Source organism: Xiphophorus couchianus, chromosome 11 (assembly GCF_001444195.1).
Source record: "Xiphophorus couchianus chromosome 11, X_couchianus-1.0, whole genome shotgun sequence".
Lineage (NCBI taxonomy): Eukaryota > Metazoa > Chordata > Actinopteri > Cyprinodontiformes > Poeciliidae > Xiphophorus > Xiphophorus couchianus.
The window spans coordinates 24,517,056-24,536,932 of record NC_040238.1 but is presented as its reverse complement, the minus strand read 5'-3'; the positions used below and the strand labels follow the sequence as shown (position 1 = coordinate 24,536,932).

Below are 19,877 nucleotides of genomic sequence, written 5' to 3'. Positions count from 1 at the left end.
ACGTGTAACCAGCGTCACATCTTGGCGTGAAGTGTGAAGAGCCGCGCGGCGTATACAGAGTGCATACATTGCAGGCAGATGTTGCAGCAATCGACTGTGGGAACAGAGGAAGTGTGCTGGAGAAGTCATTTCTGTTTGTCATTTGTTCTGTGCAGATGGGAGGACAGAAATGCCTCCAAGGGTAGTTCAGGAAAATTATTTACGGTGTCAATTCCAACCCCAATAATCAAGCTTAAACGTTTACCTGCAATCACTCTTGATCAACCCGGTGCCAGAGAAGACGGATATTAATTTATTCCGTTAAATCAGAGGCTTATCCAAACCATTACGCAACCTTTTGCATGGGGATACATTTGTTATTGCGCCGCATTCCGTTTTGCAACGAACCTTTATATAAAAGTGGTTTTGTGGGCTGCAGTTTGTTTAGTTCAGCTCGAGTTGAAACTGTTTATTTAATTCAATTTTGGTTTCTTTTATTGGTGCATTCACTGCGTAAGCGCCCAGGAGAGCGTACGCACAGGGGCGTCCGCACCCCTGGGCGTACGCTCTCCACAAGGGAAAAAAGAAAGTCATGTTGCAAACGCCACACAATGCACTGATCACGACTCTGGCAAAATGACATGCTCTTCTTCAAATCCCAGCTAGCATTAGAAACAACCTCAACCAATGCAAAAGTATTCTTACCTTTTCAACCTCAATCACATTACAGTTTAAATGTGTGTATATTATTAGGATTTAATATGAGAGATTGGGCTAAAATGATTAATCCGATAATTCATGACGACTCAATTGTTGAAATGATTGTCAATTAATTTAGTAATTGATTAATTGTTAACCAGAGTGTTCACACTAAAAAAAGTCCATTTCCTGAAAGTACAGTATGCCAATACTGTGCAAAAATATCTACATTTTGCATTTCAGATGCAAAAACTTGGTCTATAATTATGTTCTACCCAAAAAACCTTAAGTGGCCTAGTGGAAGCTTCACCCGGTTCAAATTGTGCAAAATAAATCACTTATTAAGCATCTTTACTGTCCAATTATTAATCAATTAATTCAAAACGTAATCAACAGCTCAACCCGACACCGTATTGATGTTAAGTCGAGCAGAAAGGGTTGAGTTTTTCACATTCTGATGTTGGAGGAAGAATTTTCTAGCTGCAGATGCATCCTTCGCTACAGATGATCGAGCATCTAATGGCGACACGTGAAAACTGATGTTTACAGTCGCTCTCCGTACACTCAGATTGAGATTCAGCAAAGATGCATGGGCAAAAATATCATGCGCTAAATTTGCAAAGCTGGTTGAGACATTGCCTAAAATCCTTCCAGCTGTAAATGCAGCAAAAGGTAGATTCTTAAAAGAAATAATCCAGGCCACACTTTCATATTTTCATATCAAAAAGCTTCAAGACCACATCTAATTTCCCTACCAGTTCACTGCTGTGCTCTACTTTGTGTCAGTTGATCTCATAAAATAAAAATTGATAGTCTTGAAGCGCAACTGGACGTTTTTATGGCAGAATTTAAAAGCAATGAGGAACTTTGAACAATAAGCCAAAACAAAACTTTATAGAATCTTGAGCCTCCGAGGAGTAAACAAGAAGCGGCACATTTCCTTTTCTGCTTAAATGTGCTTTTTCTTCTCTTTTTTTTTTAATCACATTCAAGCAGCCCTTGATTCAGCTGTTCGTCAAGATTCTTTATCAGCCATTTTAGGTTTTCTCTGTCTTCACTTGCTGCTTTGTGTACATAGCAGCTCAGGGCCGCCAGTGTTCTGCCCAGGAGCTGTGTTTTGGTCGTTAGCCTTCATCAAAGCGTTTTTAAAGCTGAAGCAGCAAACGTTTTGCTCTCTTTAGAAGCGGTACATTATTATAGAAGATACTTGTTGGTTGGGAGGGACGGGGGCTGGGATTGCATTTCCTAATAAAAGAGGGATGTTTAATCTGCCCTCAGCGGCGTACTGTTTTATTTTACGTGTAAGTGTGTAGAAAAATAAATAAAAAGGGAACTCTCTCCTGTGATGTTCTGCAACATTAAACCTGTAAGTGGATGGACTGCTCTTACATTTCTTAAATGAAATGTATTTTGACCAATTAGCTTCCCTCATTTCTTTTCCCAAGCTCCATTTTCTGCCGCCACCGTCTGCAGGCCGGGGCCGACTAGCTGTGTGGATGCGGCCCTTGTGTCCACAGGGCAGAGGGATCACTGCAACACTAAATAGTCCTAACAAACTGCAGGGTTACCTAGCCACTGGCTTGTTATGACAGGGAAGTGCTGTGTTTATGTTTAGCTGTGAGCTTTGAAATGTATAGCACTATCCTGGCCTGAGACTGATGGAGAGCCTCAGGTTGTTTTCTTTTTCTTTTTTTTTACATAGTCTATGCTAATGTGTTTGTATATGCTAGGTGTTTATGTTAGGAAGGCCACAGAACCTGTGCATGACGTGCAGCCAAGGCACTTGGCTTCGACTTGAGGCTGTTTCCTCAGAATCCCCACTGCGGCAGACAGTTGTGTCTGTAAAGAAATGTTTTTTTATGAGATTAAGAGTAACCAGGTGCTTACTTTACTGATGATATTTTTGAACTAAAATTCAGAGATATCACCAATCGCTTCTGATTAGTGTTACTAAACTGTTACCCAACCTCAAGACACACGTTAGAGATTAGATTTTTATTTTAGCAGATGCTTTAGTTGTATACATCTGCAGAAATTAGTTAATATAAAATGAAAACTTTTTTTTTTAGTCATTGTGACTCAAATTATTTCTATTTGTTAAGTACCAGAGAACTTGGTGAGAAAATTAGAGACTATTTCAATAACTTTTTTTATAAAAGTATACATGTCAAACTGACTTTAATCATACTATTCCTTGCTATATTTATTTATGTATTAACCTAGCCCACATTTTGTCACATTACAACCATAAACAATGAAGTATTTTTGTTGAGAAGTATAACACATAATTGAAATAAAGATTTTTCTTATTTATTTTTATCCAGAGTTTTACAGATTAAAAAAAATGGTGGTGGGCATCTGAACTGAGCCCTCTCTGATGAAATCGTTTTGCAGAAGCATCCTTTAACTGCAGTCACAGCTCCAAGTCACCGAAAAACCTACCAACTGATGTTTGTACCCGTTCTTTTTTCCAAAAATAGTTCAAGCTCTGTCGGACTGGACGGAGAGAGCCTGTGAACAGTGACTGTCAGGTGTTGGTACAGATTCTAAATTGACTTAAAGTCTGGACTCTGTGTATGTTTCACATCTTTTGCAACATCTAGCAGGTTTTCTTCCATGATAGTCCATCCATCCATCCATCCATCCATCCATCCATCCATCCATCCATCCATCCATCCATCCATCATCTCTGACCCTTCTCTGTCCCTGCTGATGAATTGAACCCCACATCATAATGTTGCCACCACCATATGTCATGATCCTGATGTTTCTGTCAGTGTGATATGCAGTGTTAGTTTTTTAGCACATGTAGAATTTTGCATGTAGGCCAAAAAGTTCAATTCTGGTCTCATCTGACCTCACCTTCTTCAGCATGTTTGCTGTGCTCCAAACATGACTTTTGCTAAACTTTAAATATGAATTTCTATGACTTCCCTTAAAATGTCTTGAATCCATGCAACAAAAATTAAGGCCTTCAAATGTCTTAAATTCTAAAAGTAAATTGCCCTGAAATACATTATTCACAAATCTGAAATTTTGTCTTGTATCTAATCTTGTATATTCCATGTTTTGTTTTGTTTTTCTCACTGAATTTTTTTGTTAGGCAAATGTTTGAGTCGCACGCAAACATCTTCAATAAGTTCCGTGACGCAAGACGATTGAGGCTACCGGTAACCAGCTGCTAACTTAGCTTGCTAGCTAGGTAGCTCTTTTAACATGGGTAATTGCAAATTTTTCACCAGTTGTTTGGAAGATGTGCGTAAATTTCTGTGGAGATACAAGTCTAAAATGCCACTCATAATAGTCTTAAAATTTGGTGAAATCTGCAGAAACCCTGTATACAGAAGCCAGGCCGGGTGCGAGTTAATCTGCCTGTCATGAGATTCTCTCATCTGTGATTATAATTATTTCTTCATGTCTGGCTTGATAGACTACACAGCATCATATGCGATATTTAAAGCTTACAATATTGTTTAAGGACCAACCTCTGCTTTCATCTTCCCCACAACTTTCTCTTTCCTTGAACTGTCACATAAAATCCCAGTTAAATTCATTGAAATTGCTTGTAATGTGACACACTGTGAAAAACTTCAACGGGCATAAAAACTTTGGCGAGACAACGTAAACAACGCATTCTGCAGACATCCTTACATGCCCGCATATTTTTGCAGGTGTCTCCTTCTTTTTCTGTTCAGTTATAAATATGCAAAACTGCTTTTGACATAATTGACTGAAACGTAACACCCTGAAATAACAAAGAAGTAATATTTGCGGCGACAGCCTCCATGGCACAGGTGCGGCTGTACCCAGCTCCCGCGCCTCGCTGTGCAAAGTTCACCCCTCTTTTTATGCCACGTTATCTAACAGAAGCGAGGGAAACAAGCATGAAAAGGAGGGCCGAACAGTGCAAAAGTGCAGACGGTGAACACTGTGACCCGCTAACACATCCTTTATCTGGTGTTCCAAACAGTGGAAGTGTTTTAATTTACCCCTCAGCCGCCCGTTTCTTCTGCTCTTTGCTCCTTTTCTATCCCTAGGTTCTTTCTTTTCGCTCTAATCCCTTTCATGAAGCAGAGACAGTCTGACGGGCCTGAACTTTGGCGGGGGAGCGGGTGGGTATGGAGGGGGCTCCTACTTAAAGAAAGCGCCCGGGCAAATTTGGGGTTGGTGGTAATTACCTGAGCTTCATTAAGGGATCACGTTTCCCCCCAAGTTATTCCCTGTGGTAACCGTTACTGGATACGGGGCCGACACTGTTGATAAAAAAGCGGCTGGAAGATGACACTCTCTTTGTTTTGACAGGACCAAAGCAGTAAGGCCTCCTGTTCATTCGTATTTGCAAAGAGAAAAGGGGGGTGAAGGACTCTGATCCCACTTTTCCAGATGCTCCAACAGGGAGGATGTCTGCTCTGCTCCCTTGGCAATCCGCCTTCTCGACCATATCAGCGTTAGATGTGTTCAGGATACACAAAGATTTCTCACTTAAGAGTGCGTATACGACACTGACACTGACACTGACAGCTCAAAGCACACAGGGTCAAGAAAGAAAAGCAAACTTTGGGGATTGGACTCCCAACAACTAGCTATGCGTCAGTCTCCCGTTGGAGAAACACTCAGGAACTTTTTTTTTTCCACCAGTCGCTCACGCTCGTGCACACGTTCACATTCGCATGCAAGCACATGCTCGGGTGCCTTTAGCAAGAACACGGAGCCGTGCTCTCTCTGCAGCCTCTCACACCCTGATGTTGAACGGACTTGTTTCCAAAATGGCAAGGTGGAAAGCGAGGGGTCAGTGTCTCAACCCGCCCTGTCACCTCGGGCTCATTTCTCAATGAAAACCGTGTATTGCTGGTTGTTGTAGCGCACACTGCAACAGTAATCCGGGCAACCGGATTGTGATCGCTTTTAGCTATTACATGCGGTTGAGTTGCTCCTTTTTGTAACCGCTTTTCCTGTGATTAAAACAAACCACTGCAAAGTCAGCTTCGGTAAGTTTTGATTAGACTTTCAGAGACAAATTTTAATCCAGACTTCACGGCAAAAGTCATGAACCTCCCATCATTTCTTTATATTCTCCTTGAAAATTGCCAGAAATTCATCCAATCTTTAATAGCGATAGTTTTCTAGGCTTTCCGGAAGTCTTTGGCTATTTTTAGCTTTATCTTTATCTGTTATCTTTACCAGGTTTTGGAAAAACCTGGTAATTCATTACTTCCACCTGAGTGTGGAAGTAATGAATTGCAACCAGCCTTGAGATTCAAGTTGCCAACTTTGGAAACAGTACATTATGTTAAAGCCACCTTGTGGCCGGATCAGATCATTACATTGTACATTACATAACTTGTAGGCTCCCACCTTTTTACGGTTCAGTATTTTCTAAGGAGCATGACTACAAATCATTTGTGGAAAACACACCTACTCACTGAATGTTTTGTAGAGTGTATCTAAAATTTAAAAAGTAAATTCAGCTCAGGAAGCTGAAATAATTAGGTGCAATGCTACTTAGTATTGGCCGACATTTGAAAAGCAGCCAATCCAGGAGCGCTATTTATTTACCTTGGCGTTGATTGGCTGAAACCCCAAGAAGACCATGGATGTCAGCTTCTACGGTACTGTTAAGATTGTTTCCACGGTGCGTATTGGAGCTGCAGTATGTAACGTTTATAAAAGTATGGTTTTTTACATATTTGCTCAAATGATTACTATCTTGTGACAGTATAAAATGAGATAGATAATCTGCAAAAAGATTGATCTCCTCCATCTCATCCCTAAGCTACTATTGCTGTCTGAAGAAATTCACAGCTCCCGACCAAAAACAACCCATCAAAGCCAGGAGGAGGGTCACAGCGCTGCCAATCATTGTAATGTACTCACTGCTCATTGTGCTAATAGTGGAGAAACAACTTACCAGAGGAAAACTGTTTATCCGCCATCATCGGTGTCCATGCTAACTAGCCTTAGCATTCACGACAAGCTCAGGTGCCTACAGCATAGCAGGGAGCAAGACGGGTAGAGGGCAGAGGAAATAAGCAGCACCACACGGAGGATGATTGACAGCACCAATACCTCCTTGTTCTGATTTGTTGCTACCAGTTAGCACTGGAAGTACCAGGGGAAGCTGGAGAAGCTAAATTTTTTCACAAATTATCTGTCCCATACCAAACTGTCACAACATTTCAACTTGGATGTAAAAAAATATTTTAATTTTTTAATGTGTTAATGTGTATTTGGTGTTTGAACTATTAAATTAGACAGGGTTTTTAGAGGAGGTTTCAGGAGTACAGCTTTACCCTACACTTTGCTAATGCTGGAGATCCACTGTAGTGAACTCTTGAATTTCCACACCACGACAATCTTTGGAGGATTTGATGTTCACTACCCAACCCTGGTGTGTTGTATTATTGACCCTTTTTTTTCTGCTTAGATTTGGTGTTTCAGGCCCTGTCTTCTCTAATATATTTTTGCAAAAAATAGTTTTGAACCTCTGTGCAGACCTCTGTGTTGGTGTTAAAAACAGTTTGTAAATCTTTGTGGTGTGATCAAATGTAGTTTATTAAAAGTTGTGTATTATGTTGAGGCACAACTCAGTTTTCATCTGTCTTTGCTTTCATTAAATATGAAATAAAGCCTCAGATAAAATTAGCTCAAAATGTTTAGGGGGAAATTATTCAAGTCTTTGACCATTTGCAAGCTTTCCTTCTTTTGTTTCATTTCAACAACTCTAATGTCGAGTCTGTCGCCTCCTGATGCAGATGTTTGTCACCCCAGAGGTGCGTCAGAAGTGTGTTCCCTGTGTGTGTTCACAGGTTTGTGTGTACCACGTTGATTGAATTGTTGCTTGACTTCCAGTAACCTGGCAGACTTTCCAGACCCTTAAGCAGAGCTTCTTCGCTCGGAGTCTTGATTCGAGGGATTTCATTTGAATAAAAGAAAAGAAAAAACCTGCTTCATTTCGAGGTAGCAGTTTGGCAACGGATTGCTAGAGGAACTGCGACTTGAACAGCTGGTGGCAGAGCCTGATGAGAGGTTCAAACTTCCCACCTTAGCTCCGACTGTTACAACCGCCTGGGCTTGGTTCCCTGCTGGCAGCAGATGAACTAAAACGCTTGCACACTGATTATCTTTTTAAAAAAAAGAAGAAGAAGGAGATCTGCAGGGCAAAGTCATGGGGAAAAAATATTATTGACTCTGTACTGCAGCTACTATTTATTTCCTCCTCTTTTTCTTTCCACATACTTGTTTTTGAGGCTGTTAGGTTTTGTTGTTTTTTTTTTTTTTAGCCCTGGAATATTTTTGGTAGTCTTTGATTGAGCTGAAAAAGAAATGCCTTTAATCGAGGCTACAAAGGAGCCGAGGGACATGTCCCCGTCGGTTCTGCAACAGATCTAGACAGATGAGGAGGCGGAACGGAGGAGTTTGCATTGTTAACAGTCTGTGGGGAACAGTTTGCGTTGCCTGTGGTTTCTCGTCCCTGTGAAATGGAGACTCAGTGATTTGGTTTCCCAGGCTCTGTTTTTGTCAGGGCCACACACCAAAAAAACAAACAAAAACAAAGCCAAATGAAGACATTTCAGACTGTCCTTGTTGCTGTTTATAGTCCAGCAAAGCAGCGTGCCTCGGAGCAGTACGCGGCACCGACGGTGGCACACGCAGAGTGTTCGCAGGACTCTGATTGTAAGCAGTGTCGATGCATCTAAAATAGAAGATAATGCCTGGTGTAGTTCGAGACGCAAAACATAGGTGGTTGGCCTCAGAGGAAAGCCAGAAGAAAGTAAAAGCAGCCACTCCTTCTGAGCCTGTTTGGCTCAGCATTGGGGTTATTATCTCCTTTATTTGGTGTGATTGCACAGCGTCATGTAGCGACTTGCTTAATGTCACAATGAGATCCAAACAAGCGTCAAGTTAGCCATTTTCCCCAAGCATCTTGTTGATTGTTTTTCTGTTCTAGCATGTCCCACAAATTTACCACAAAAGACGAACAGAGGTCAAGGCATCACAGGAGTAATGTCAATAAAAGTATTTTTTTCTGAACTTCTGTTTTGTCGAAAGCCAAGTTCAACTGTGGGCCTCTAATTTGAGCCTAGTAAATGCAGATTGGTGGAGACAGCTGGCAGCGCAGCGTATAGAGCAAGCCAGGGGTTCTTTCTGCTCTCTAGCTCGCTGCCGTCACGAACACCGGCCGCCATATTTGAAGTGGTGTATTCGAATTCGTCGTCTTTGTAAGCTCAGCTCGACAACAACTGCTGTCAGGGTGTAGAAAGACACTACAATCCTTTGATTTAACGTACAATAGGTGACATTTGTTTTCGTACTTTCTCCTAAGATTAGCTGATGGTATATAACACATGATGTATTAAAATGCATCTTTCCGCTTTTACTGCTTCCATAGGAATTCAGACGGTGAGTAGCGGCCAGGTGCTGCTGTTTTCTGGCCCTTCCTTTTATCTTGCTGTCCCAGTCTGGTTTTCCAAGTCTGTTTTCCGTCGTGTCTCCTCTCCTTTCCTCTCCACTTCCTTCCTCCTTCCCTCCCTCCCTCCGCCTGACAGACATGCACCAGCCTTTTGCAGCCCATTACGTCAATTCCCCAACCCGGGGATGCCAGCTGTTGATGTCACCCCTGGGTCTTTTTAAGTTGGAGATTTCCGCTGGGCGAGTTGAGGGGTGGGAGGGAGGGAAGGGGTCTGCAGCCACATGAAGAGGGGCAGAACCATTCTGGACTAGGCCAGGACCGTAAAACTGGAGTGTGGGTGCGCCCCAGGAGTCCAAAACAAGAACTAATCAGGAGACGACTTTACTTGGAGAAGTATTCGGAAGGGGGTTTAGGAGCACATTGCTGCCTCTGTGACTCGTGACAGCATGTCTGCGACCTGCGAGCGCTGCGGCTATCCCCCTGAGCTGTTAAATGCAGCCTTTCAGCAGTTACGATTTTCTTCCCTTTCAGAGGGGATCAAATGTTCCTACCAAAAGCCTATCTCTCATTCTTTGGATCCTCGAGGCCTTGTGTGGGAGTGAACATCACCTTCCATGTAATTGATTTCATTGGTTTATGAGGGAAGAGCGCCAGCATCGCACACAAATGCCTCCAACTTCACTGATGGTGTGAAAACATCCACCCATAACTTGTCTCTACCTGGTAGACGTATTTACACTCCCCGAACTTTGTCACCTTTTGTTACAACCATAAACGTCAGTGGTGGTTTGGTGAGACGGACCTCTGGTTTTCATAGTTTTTTACAAATAAAAAAGTCTGAGAAGAGCTTAGTGGGGAATTGACGAAGCCCTCCTGTGTCTGAGAGTCCGATATTACAAAGAAGACAAAGCTGATGAAGAGTCTGCATAACCAGCAATTTGAAAGTCTTGTCACAGATTCTCCTCTGAATTTAGGGCTGAACTTTGTGCCAAACTTACACTTAAGAATATGCCTCGATCTAAACCTGAGGTCTTCAAATCCAGGCCCTGAGGTCTTAGATTTGCCTCTGCTTTGACACTCCTGAGTCAAATAACGAGGCCCTTAGCAGGACTCTGGAGAACTGACTGCATGCAGAAGGTGATTCAGTTTTTTGATTCAGGTATGTTGGACCAGGGACATACCTAAATTCACTCTAGCTGGTTAATGTTTGGTTTGCTTCAAGCCAAGTAGAGTGTCTCTATTGGCAGTCTGGGTTAGGGGTTGTGGGCGCGCAGGACCTGAGCTCGATGCCAATGATGTCATTACGCGTGTGTACCCGAAATCTCTCAGTATATTTGCTCGTTGCGGCTTCCCCTTTCCAGTTGACATTGTATACGCTCTTGGGCCACAATTTATAAAAGGGTTTGAATCTCAAAGTTTGACCATAAAGGTATCTGTTTGGATTTTGTCAACTACTGCGGTCTCATCACAAATTGAAAATGATGGTCGACATTTTGCTGTTGACGCAAATCCATGGGCAAATCAACGACTTATCAACTTACTAATCTGCTGCCAATAAAAACCGAGGTCTATGTTCTTCTATTTCTTCCATAAAGGCCAGAGTTGTCCTATCCTGAACTGTGGACCTCTTTGCTACTTCTCTCTTTCAGAATCTGAAGTTAGTTTCATTAACCTTTTCCAAAGTCCCATTGAAATGTTAAGTAGCTAGCATAATGGCATGAATTGTGATTGCTCAGAATTTCAAAGATGTTTGTGTTGCTTGGGTAAGAATAAGTAAAATAATTGGAGGGAAAACAATGTTTCCTTACCCTGTTTGTCACTGTCTTCTGCAGTATCACCCTGTGTCTCTATGCAACACAAGCGAGGATGAACGACAAGACAGCGGCTTCATCACCATCGTCAAGCTGGAGCAATTAGGTCCCCACTGCTCGCCGCTGCTGGATAAGGTACCCTTCACACACAAAGCACACAAGGATGCCCCTTTCTGTGACCCCTTTTCTTTTGTCAGACTTGGCAGCAGAGAGACGAAACATCTCTCCACGCTGCCTTCTCTCCCAGCTCTCCTTCCGCTTTTGGATAAAGTACAAAAGGTTTTTGAGGGAATTATTTGGCAGAATTTTTTCTCTTTAGGACAGTGATCTTTCAGGGTGAGGTCTTGAAGCAAAACAAAGAAGAAAGAAACGAAGGGGCGGTGGGTTGGGAATGGCTCGGCGCTGCTATGTAGCAAGTGGCTATGAGCCCTGGCTCTGGATGTGAGGCTTTCGGGCCCCAGCTGTCACCGGGCCGATCTCAGCCAGCCAGACGCTAAGGGTTCTCCATTTCTGCTTCCCTCTAATAAGAATGCAGCCAGACCTCCGCAGATTCCAGCCACAATAATTTCAATGCATGTGTAAGTTTTGTCGGAGCTGACCTAAATCTCCCCCCGGCGTCTTTAAGTATTCTGCCATGCGTCGCTGGCTGGCATCCCTCGGCTTGAAAGCGGCGCGATTTAAACTGTTGCTATTTTTCTCTCTCGTTTTTCAAGTGGTGACAAATTAGCAGGCAGGAGTATAGTTAGGCGGCTCGCTTTTTTTAGCCTGTGTTTTCTTTTCCCCCCTAATTTAAAGCCATGTCGAGGAGCTGCCCGCCGCGGCGACGATGTAGAGACATTCCCACAGTTTCCCTTCTCTTCCCTCCTCCTGTTGCTCCCTGCGAGGGTGGGTTGGTTGATGGAGGGGACTAGGGGGAAAAGAGAGCTGTCACTCAAGGCTGACTGCAGAGAATAGTTTTGATTAAAGCCTTAATGGCAACCCTGTGTTGTCCCATAAACAAAAAGTTCCCTCGCCCTCCCCAACGCTAAAAGAGCGTGGAACAAAAGGCGTCCGCTTCCGAGTGCTCTCTCTCTCTCTCCCTCCCCGCTGACGGCCTTTGAGATCCAGAGAAGTTAAGGAGGGAGGAGTGTTTGTGAGGTGGGTGCTGAGGGAGGTGGTGGTGGAGGGAGGGGGGATCTTGTTGTTTTGGCTCCCTGGAAACTATGTGTTGCAATAAACTCCAATCCAGCCACCTGCATCCTCCCTTTTCTTGGTGGGATTCAGAGCTTTTGGTCATGGTGGATTTACTGGGGGGGAGTCATTGTGGGGTTGAGGGGGTTTCACCATGCAGCTGTTATGAAGTTCACCCCATGCCTTTTGAAGAGGATGAATCAGAGCGTACTGTACGGGGTGTGCGGTGCCGTCCCTGCCTCCGTTCTCTAGATGGCACTTGTTTATAGTTTAGTCTGGCTGCAAGGCGCCCCGGCCAGCCTATAGGAGCCTGGGACAGCCACAGAGGGCTCGTGTTGCGCCACGTACACTTAGAATAGAGTGCAAAGCAAACAAAGTGAGGTTAAGAACCTTAATGGGGAGGTTTTGTTCTTGTCCTTTGATTTTAGGTTGGTTTTCAAAGATTCCTTGAGTCACTGCAAGGAGATTTCTTCACCCATCTGCCTGGTGTTTAGTGTTCTTTACCCAAGCTTTCTCACCGTGATTTTGAACATTTCGGCTGGTAAAGAATACTGGTCAGAGATTGGTGGTCGGTTTCCAACTGGCGAATTTGTAAAACCTCTGATCTATAAGTATCAGTTCAACTAGAGGCAAAAAAAAATACATAAACAACATCAAAAATATATTTTATACTTTCCTGATAAATTTCAAATGGAACAGATAATGATTAGGGTTAAATACAACAAAGATTTTATTAAAAGAACAAACTTTTTTTTTTTAAAATTAGATAAGGCATCGGAGATCCCTTTAATATTAACAACAGTTAATATAAGCTAATAGTTGAGTGGAAAAACCTTTGATTTTCTGTCAGTTAAATTTTAAAATCAATAATTAATTTATTGTAGCGATATAGGAGCTTGTCTGTGATCAATCATAGAGTCTTCTGCTAGAGGTGATGTCGCACTGCGCCAGTGACAGGATTTCACTCTTATTTCATAACAACATGATTATGATTGTGACATTTTAAATAGCAATATCATATATTAGCAATAAGGCGTATGTGTGTATTTTATGAAATATACCACTGCCTTACCTGTGAGATTTTGAAAAGATTGCCAACATTTCATCTTTTGAGGGAATAATCAAGGCAATTTTTATATGTGCATTTAGCCTTTTTGTTACCCGCAATATGTTTTTACTCTATAGACACATAGCTCTTATATAAGCAGCGTTTACGGAGTAGATACAAAGAGATAATTTTCAACCAGCCAATCACGGATCAGTCACAGACAAGACTGGTAAAATTGGTCAGTGGTTCAGGTCACTGACCAGTTTCTCTTTGCACCTCTACTCCAGACGCACAGTTTTCTTTTCTTGTGTTTTGACACGTTGTGTCATCCCAAAACAAAGAGAATAATTGAAGATACTGTCCACATCTTTCACTGTATTCTTCTTCCATGTAACATTAGAATTTGGAGATTAATGATGGGAACATTCCTTATTTTAAATTCATGATAAATTTTCATGTACAACTTTAAGCTTACAGATAGTGAATGAAGTGGAAGGCATCCACTTTATTAAAAATTTGTTCAGCTTTTTTTTAACACTTTTATGAATTTAACTTTAACTTTTATTATAAAGCTCCAGAAAATCTCCCTAAAAGTGTACAAGTTTCCTCTTAGCTGCAGCTGGTGCCCACCAGTGTGTGTGTCCCTCTCTCTTTGTAAATGTCTGAATCAGATCCTTCGACCACTCCAGTGGTTTTGCGTCATTCCGCCATACAACATAACTGATGTTGTGTGGCGTACTGCATACTTCCTTTCTCTCTCTCTCTCTCTTTCCCTCTCTCTCTCTCTCTTTCGCTCTCTCTCTCTCTCCGCCAGCATGTTGTGCTGCAGTGGAAAAGATCCGTCCGCTCTCTGCTCGCCTCGTCTGTTTACACGGAGGCTCTGGAAAGGTTCTCGGGTCGAGCAGCGGAGCAACACGAGATTCAGAAGGAAAAATCTGAGAAAAACTCACACTCCACACCAGTTCGACTTTATTCCAAACACACTCTCCCATCAACTACTCCCACTTTGTGTTCTGCTTTGTGAAGCACTTTAACCCTGGGATTGTTTTGTGAAAACAGCTCCTACGGTGACTGAGTCTTGGGCCCTTGCCTGAACTTGTTAACTCTCATAGAGGTTTTCTTATTGATTCTGCCCCCTCAGATGAAAAGACCTCTTGGCCTGCTGTTTGCAGTAATCCTGTTTTCTTTAACTGAGCCTTTGAAGCTCATCTGTTTGTTCACCCAGTATGTGTGTTAGTGGATCATATCATGTCAGGCGTGCTTTACAAACGTTTCACAGCGGATCACATTGTTAATCAATCTGTTAATACACCCGTTTTAATGTGTCACATCCATTACGAACGCAAACTATTCCTGATCCCTGGATGACGACGCCCGCTCATTTCTGCATTCACTAGAGCCGCCTTGTGTCTAATCAAGACAGTTTTATTCACTCTTTGTGTGTAATACCAAATATGGCAAAGCAGCTTGTAATGTGACGTTTGTTTCTGCTAATCGAGCACCATTATAAACCAGGCTAAGCGCCAGGCAGCATTAGCATGATAAGTAGCGCTAACTACCTGATGTAACAGCTTTATTTGGAACTTCATGCTTATTGCTCGTAAGAGGTGTCAGCACTAATTACATTACTGCTGACACCGTCGTGGAGAACAGTAGCTAAAACCAAGTTTGTATTTACTGATTACATACAAACTAGCAATAGCACTATAGTGTAGCTTGCTTCTGCAGGAAGATAGAAAGGTAGTAGCTTAAAATTAAAATTTGTTATTGCTTCAGAATTAAAGAAAATGCATTGTTGTATACATATTTGCCTTGTGTGAACTTTTGGGCAGATAACTAAACATGAGAATGTATTTTTGGTGGTAATTCTGAGGATTGTAAGGGACTACTGGCAAAAGCCCCAATAATAAGTCTTTTTTTAGTGTGGTACTACACCAGAGGAACACAGTGCTGTGCAACCTCCATTTATTAACATGTTCTTTTGGCATTTGAATGTGTTAAAGACAGTAAAATATATTTCTTTCAGCATGTACTACTACTAGCGGTTAGCATCAAAAACAAATAGCAAATCAAATAAGTTTTCCTACTGACAACTGGACCACATTCAGCTTAGACATAATGGCATTTCCTGGTCTGAGTTTGACATAATTGCCATTTTCTAGTTGGACCTCTAACACAAATCGAACACATTTTGCATTAGCACTGTCTTCTAGCTAGCTGCTGCAGGGAAGTTAGTATCAGTTAGAAAACTAGCAAACACTAACGGTCAATGAATATGAACCATTGCTTCAGATTTTGGCAGTTAGCATTATTTTACCGATGCTCTATGCAAATAGTTACTGCAAAAACTGTTATACAAAGACCAAAATGAAAAACAGTCTTTGGGAAATGAGTCTTATTTTGCCATCTTGTGAAAAAACTTCATTCAATTAATTCGTGTGAATTTGTATGTAAACATGTCTGTGGTGTGACAAGAAGCTGCATGACTTAGCTTGTTGTCACTCAGTCGTCAAACATAAATAGTAAAGTTGACATTGAATTATTGACAGAGTTAGAATACAGACGGTTACTATTACCATATTCACATCCTATTTACATTAATGTCGGCCTGTTGTAGGTGTTTGTTTCTCTACTTGCAAGGCCAGTTGTTAATTTGCTATAATGATCAGAACATTCTGAAACTAAGCTAGTTCTTGGTGAATTTACTGGTATATTTTGGGTCATAGTCATGTTGTTGGCTCCAGTTCTGGTTCAGCTTAGTTTTTTTTAATTTTTTATATTTGATCTCATGTTTCTGATCAAAGGAAGAATTCATGGTGGACGATGGTGAGCTGTCATCTCTAAATCATCACACGTTCGCCTCCATGCGTCACAGTTAGCACAAGCTCTTCCCCCTGAAATGTATTTTTCCGGTGCCCACGTCATCCATTTTTAGATTAAATTTTCTAAAGAACATTATTCCAAAATGTCTGATCTTTGTGTGCTCATTTCAACAGTCAGAAACACGCCAGAATGAATGTTTGTGCTTTAAACACAACATAACATTGTTCAGAAATGTAGGTTAGTTTCTTCAAACTTTGTTTATTATTACTATTATTATTATTATTATTTTATGTTTTGTTTAAATTGACATGAAATATTTATATACCTAACTATTAGAGCAACACAGAGACTGACAGATTTTTTTCTCACACAACTATACATACATGATAAACAGCATTAGAGTGGACAAAGCGCAGTGTCTTTGAGCACGGAGCACGTATAGGGGTCGATCTGCATTTTTTGTGTTTGTTTTCCCTTGGGAACGCCGTGAAAGAGGTGCACCTGAACAACTTGTGTCTTATCACACGGGCGACTGCTGCAACACGCCTACCTCTGGGCAACACTTAAAGATGAAAGTGATGAGGAAGGTGAGTTGTGCAGGCGTTGACTTGGTAACCAGGTGTTTTGGAAGGAGGAGGAGTATTAAAATCTACATATTAATTAATCAAAAACGACAGATCTGGAGTGCAAATAACCATAAGGGTTTCTGCGGTTTAGTTTTGCAACAAACTCGCGCCCTGTTGCAAAGAAACCTTTCGCTCCGGTCCCTGACAGCAGGTGAAAAACATTCCTACAATCTTTTTTTTTTTTTTTCCAGGTATAACATGAAAACTTCAAAACACGTGTGGGTTGAGAGTTAATTGGGCGACATTATCGTTACCTGCTGTTTTGGATCCGATCCATTGCCTCCCCACTGATATGTTTTGAGGAAAACAAACCGATTGATTTAATAATATCTACTCCACAAGCACATTGGGCTGCTGGAAGGAAGGAAAGTTAGCACAGTATTCATGTGGAGGAAGGAATTTTATATTGCTATTCCACACTTTAAATAAAACACTCATTCGGAAGGACTGAAAACTGTGATTGGCTGGTCTGTTGAGGCTCAGATCTCATGTGACAGCTCGATTTAACTGGGTGACCTAACTTGTGGGCTCCGATCCATTTGACAAAAAGAAGAAATAAGAAGGAAGTCATAAACTGCTCTTAATGGTTAGGTTGGTCTCCTACTGTTGCCTTAGCTTCCAGACTAGTAAAAGCAGTCCCAATGACAGGAAGTGGTTGAGAACAAGAGAAAGCCCGCTGAGGGATGGATAAATCACAGTCCTCATGACATTGTTTTTCTCTCTTATTGACTGCAGGGGGGGTGACTCTGGCCTCAGGCTGTTATTTGTAGACAGGTCGCTGGAACGGCAACGGCAGCTGCCTTTGGCATCTCTGTTTTTTTTTTTGTTAACCGAGGCCAACGTCTCCAGCTCAGCTGGGACACGTCAAGGAGGAGGAACATCGGGAAACATCTGGAAAAAGACGGATATTTTAGCTTTTAGACTAAATGCAGAAAGCAGCAGGTACACAATGGCCGTTTTGGCTGGTATGAAATGCGTCAGTGTTTGAAGACTTCTGAATTCGCTTCGATTTCTCTCCTGAAAAATTCATTATTCGCTCGCCTTGTGCCAGACGGTTGTAGAAAGGTTGCATTCCAGAGGACGAACTAGGACTTTCTGTCTCTTTCTTCTGTTAGTCTGAAACCGACCCCCCCTTTTTTTTCTTTTTACTTCTTTGGCTTTACTTTAAAAGATCTGCAGAAACCACGCACATTCCAATATCTGAAGCAAACACAAACACACACACCCTCCCAAAATTTAATCTGTTTCCAATATCAGATAAACTCTGAGTCTACTACATAAAACCTGTAAAAACCACATGGGGATAGTTTAAAATCTGTTCTTTTAGTCCTTCCACCAAACCAGACAAGCTGTTTCTTACTTTTTTGTTGAGAGTAATATTCCTTCTGTACTTTGACAAATAGGTTTATGGTTTGATCAGGTCTTCTTTTGTGCGATAGCTTCAAAGGAATAAAGCTTACATTTCCATACAGGTTTATAAACACCCCTGGTTAATATTTTTGTTAAAATCTCCTGTCATTTTGCTTGCTAATTTTAGCTTCCATTTAACCTTGAAAAACTTTTTTCAGGCAGCAAAGTAAAAACGAAGGAAAAGAACATTTTGACTCTTCAACTAGTGAAGAAATAAAAGGTTGGTTTTCACACCTTGTCTGTTTTGTTGGTGAAAACCCTGAAAGTCGCCTCAAATAAAAGCCACCAAACCCAGCAGGAATGAGACTGGAGTCTTGACTTTTGCAGACCTCCTCGATGACTCATCGTTACATCCAGCTGAGCAAACGGTTAAAACTGTGGCTGCACAGACAAACGCATCAAATACTTCTGTCCGGAAAGAAATTGTGGCCTGGAAATAATATTCACACCCGTTCAACTTTTTGCCATTCTGCAGGTTGAGTTTTATTGACATTTCACATCAAAAACACAACATAATAGAGCAAAAAGTATTAAAGTGTAAGTAAAAGGACTTTTTTAAAAAGCGGGACATGCCTATGTACACAGACTGTATATTGTAAATGCTTTTCATATACTGTGTATATATATATATATATATATATATATATATATGTATATAACCCCCAAAACAAAATATATTTCTGCAATTCCTTTCAGAAGTTAATCAACAGTAAACAAAAAACACTTGTCTATAATATGCCTGAAATAATTAATCGTGATTATTCAGTTATTGAAATAATTGTTAACTAATTTAATATTCGATGAATCGTTAAATGGAGTACACTGACTCAGAAAAAGGCCATATACTGAAAAAACCCCAACATATTCAGGGAAGTAATTAGGCCAATCTGTACAAAAATATACATATATTTTGCATGTAAGGTTAAAACACTTTTAGGTTTTAGCCAAAACTTCTCAAGTGGCATAGTTTTAGCTTCACCTGGATTTACTAAAGGAGTGCTTTGTTATTGCATTCCAGGCAATAAAATGTTTATTTTCTTATTCAGAAAATGAATTTATTTGTTTAATTAGGTCATTAAAATGTTTAAGTTTTACTACTTAAACATATGAAAATGTTTAAGTAGTAAAATGAAAAATCTGCAGGAAGTGCCGATTTTTTAATCCTATTAATCGATTAATCTTAAGAATAGTCAATATAATTGTTATTTGCAGTCCTGGTCTCTAATGTGAACATGAATGTATTTGTTCGGTGAAGGCCTCCGAGATTTGCGGCTTCATGTATCTGGCCTTTATGGAAGACAAATGATAAGAAGAAACAGATGTTTCCCACAAGCCAGCCAGCAGACAGGTGGAAGCGAGTGGATGGAAAACCAAACTAGTGCATGAGGTGGACTAGGTGCAACACGTCGGTGGCAGCCTCATGCTGCGGGAATGCTTTCCGTCAGCAGGGTCAACAGGGATTTTAAGATGGATGAAGCTAGTCATGGAATAAATATGTAGTTATGTTCTCGTTGTCCTTGTTGCTGAAGCCTGAGTAAAGATGACCGAGCATTGACTGCTCAGCATCACGACGAGTGTTTTTTACGTTTCCTCATTCTCTGCAGTTTGTTTTTCTGCACCCATTCGGTTTGTTTTGCGTCCTTCTTGTTCTTCCCTGAGGGTTTCCAACAAAGTCACACAATGTGCACCTTTGTCAGACCTACTCCCTTATCCACCTATAACGGGAAGAGTCCCAACCCCACCCCACTCCGACATGACGTGCCGTACATTTTACTCATTTGCTTTTGCGCTGTTGTTGATGCTAAGAAGAAAAAAACAGCACTATGCTAAAAACCATTCATTCTGGTGTTTGTTTTTGGTTAGAAAATTAAAACATGTGACATAAAACTTTACAGGAGAAA

The 19,877-nt window shown here is 41.3% G+C and overlaps 1 protein-coding gene across 1 annotated transcript in view; it reads left to right on the top strand.

Annotated features, from left to right (window-relative positions):
• Positions 1-19,877, top strand: part of rnf43 (ring finger protein 43) — a 102,856-nt gene that overhangs the window by 49,997 nt on the left and 32,982 nt on the right. The window contains exon 2 of the mRNA XM_028031931.1: positions 10,921-11,034. Coding sequence (XP_027887732.1) covers positions 10,921-11,034 — 114 coding nt within the window. The remainder of the gene's footprint in view (positions 1-10,920; positions 11,035-19,877) is intronic.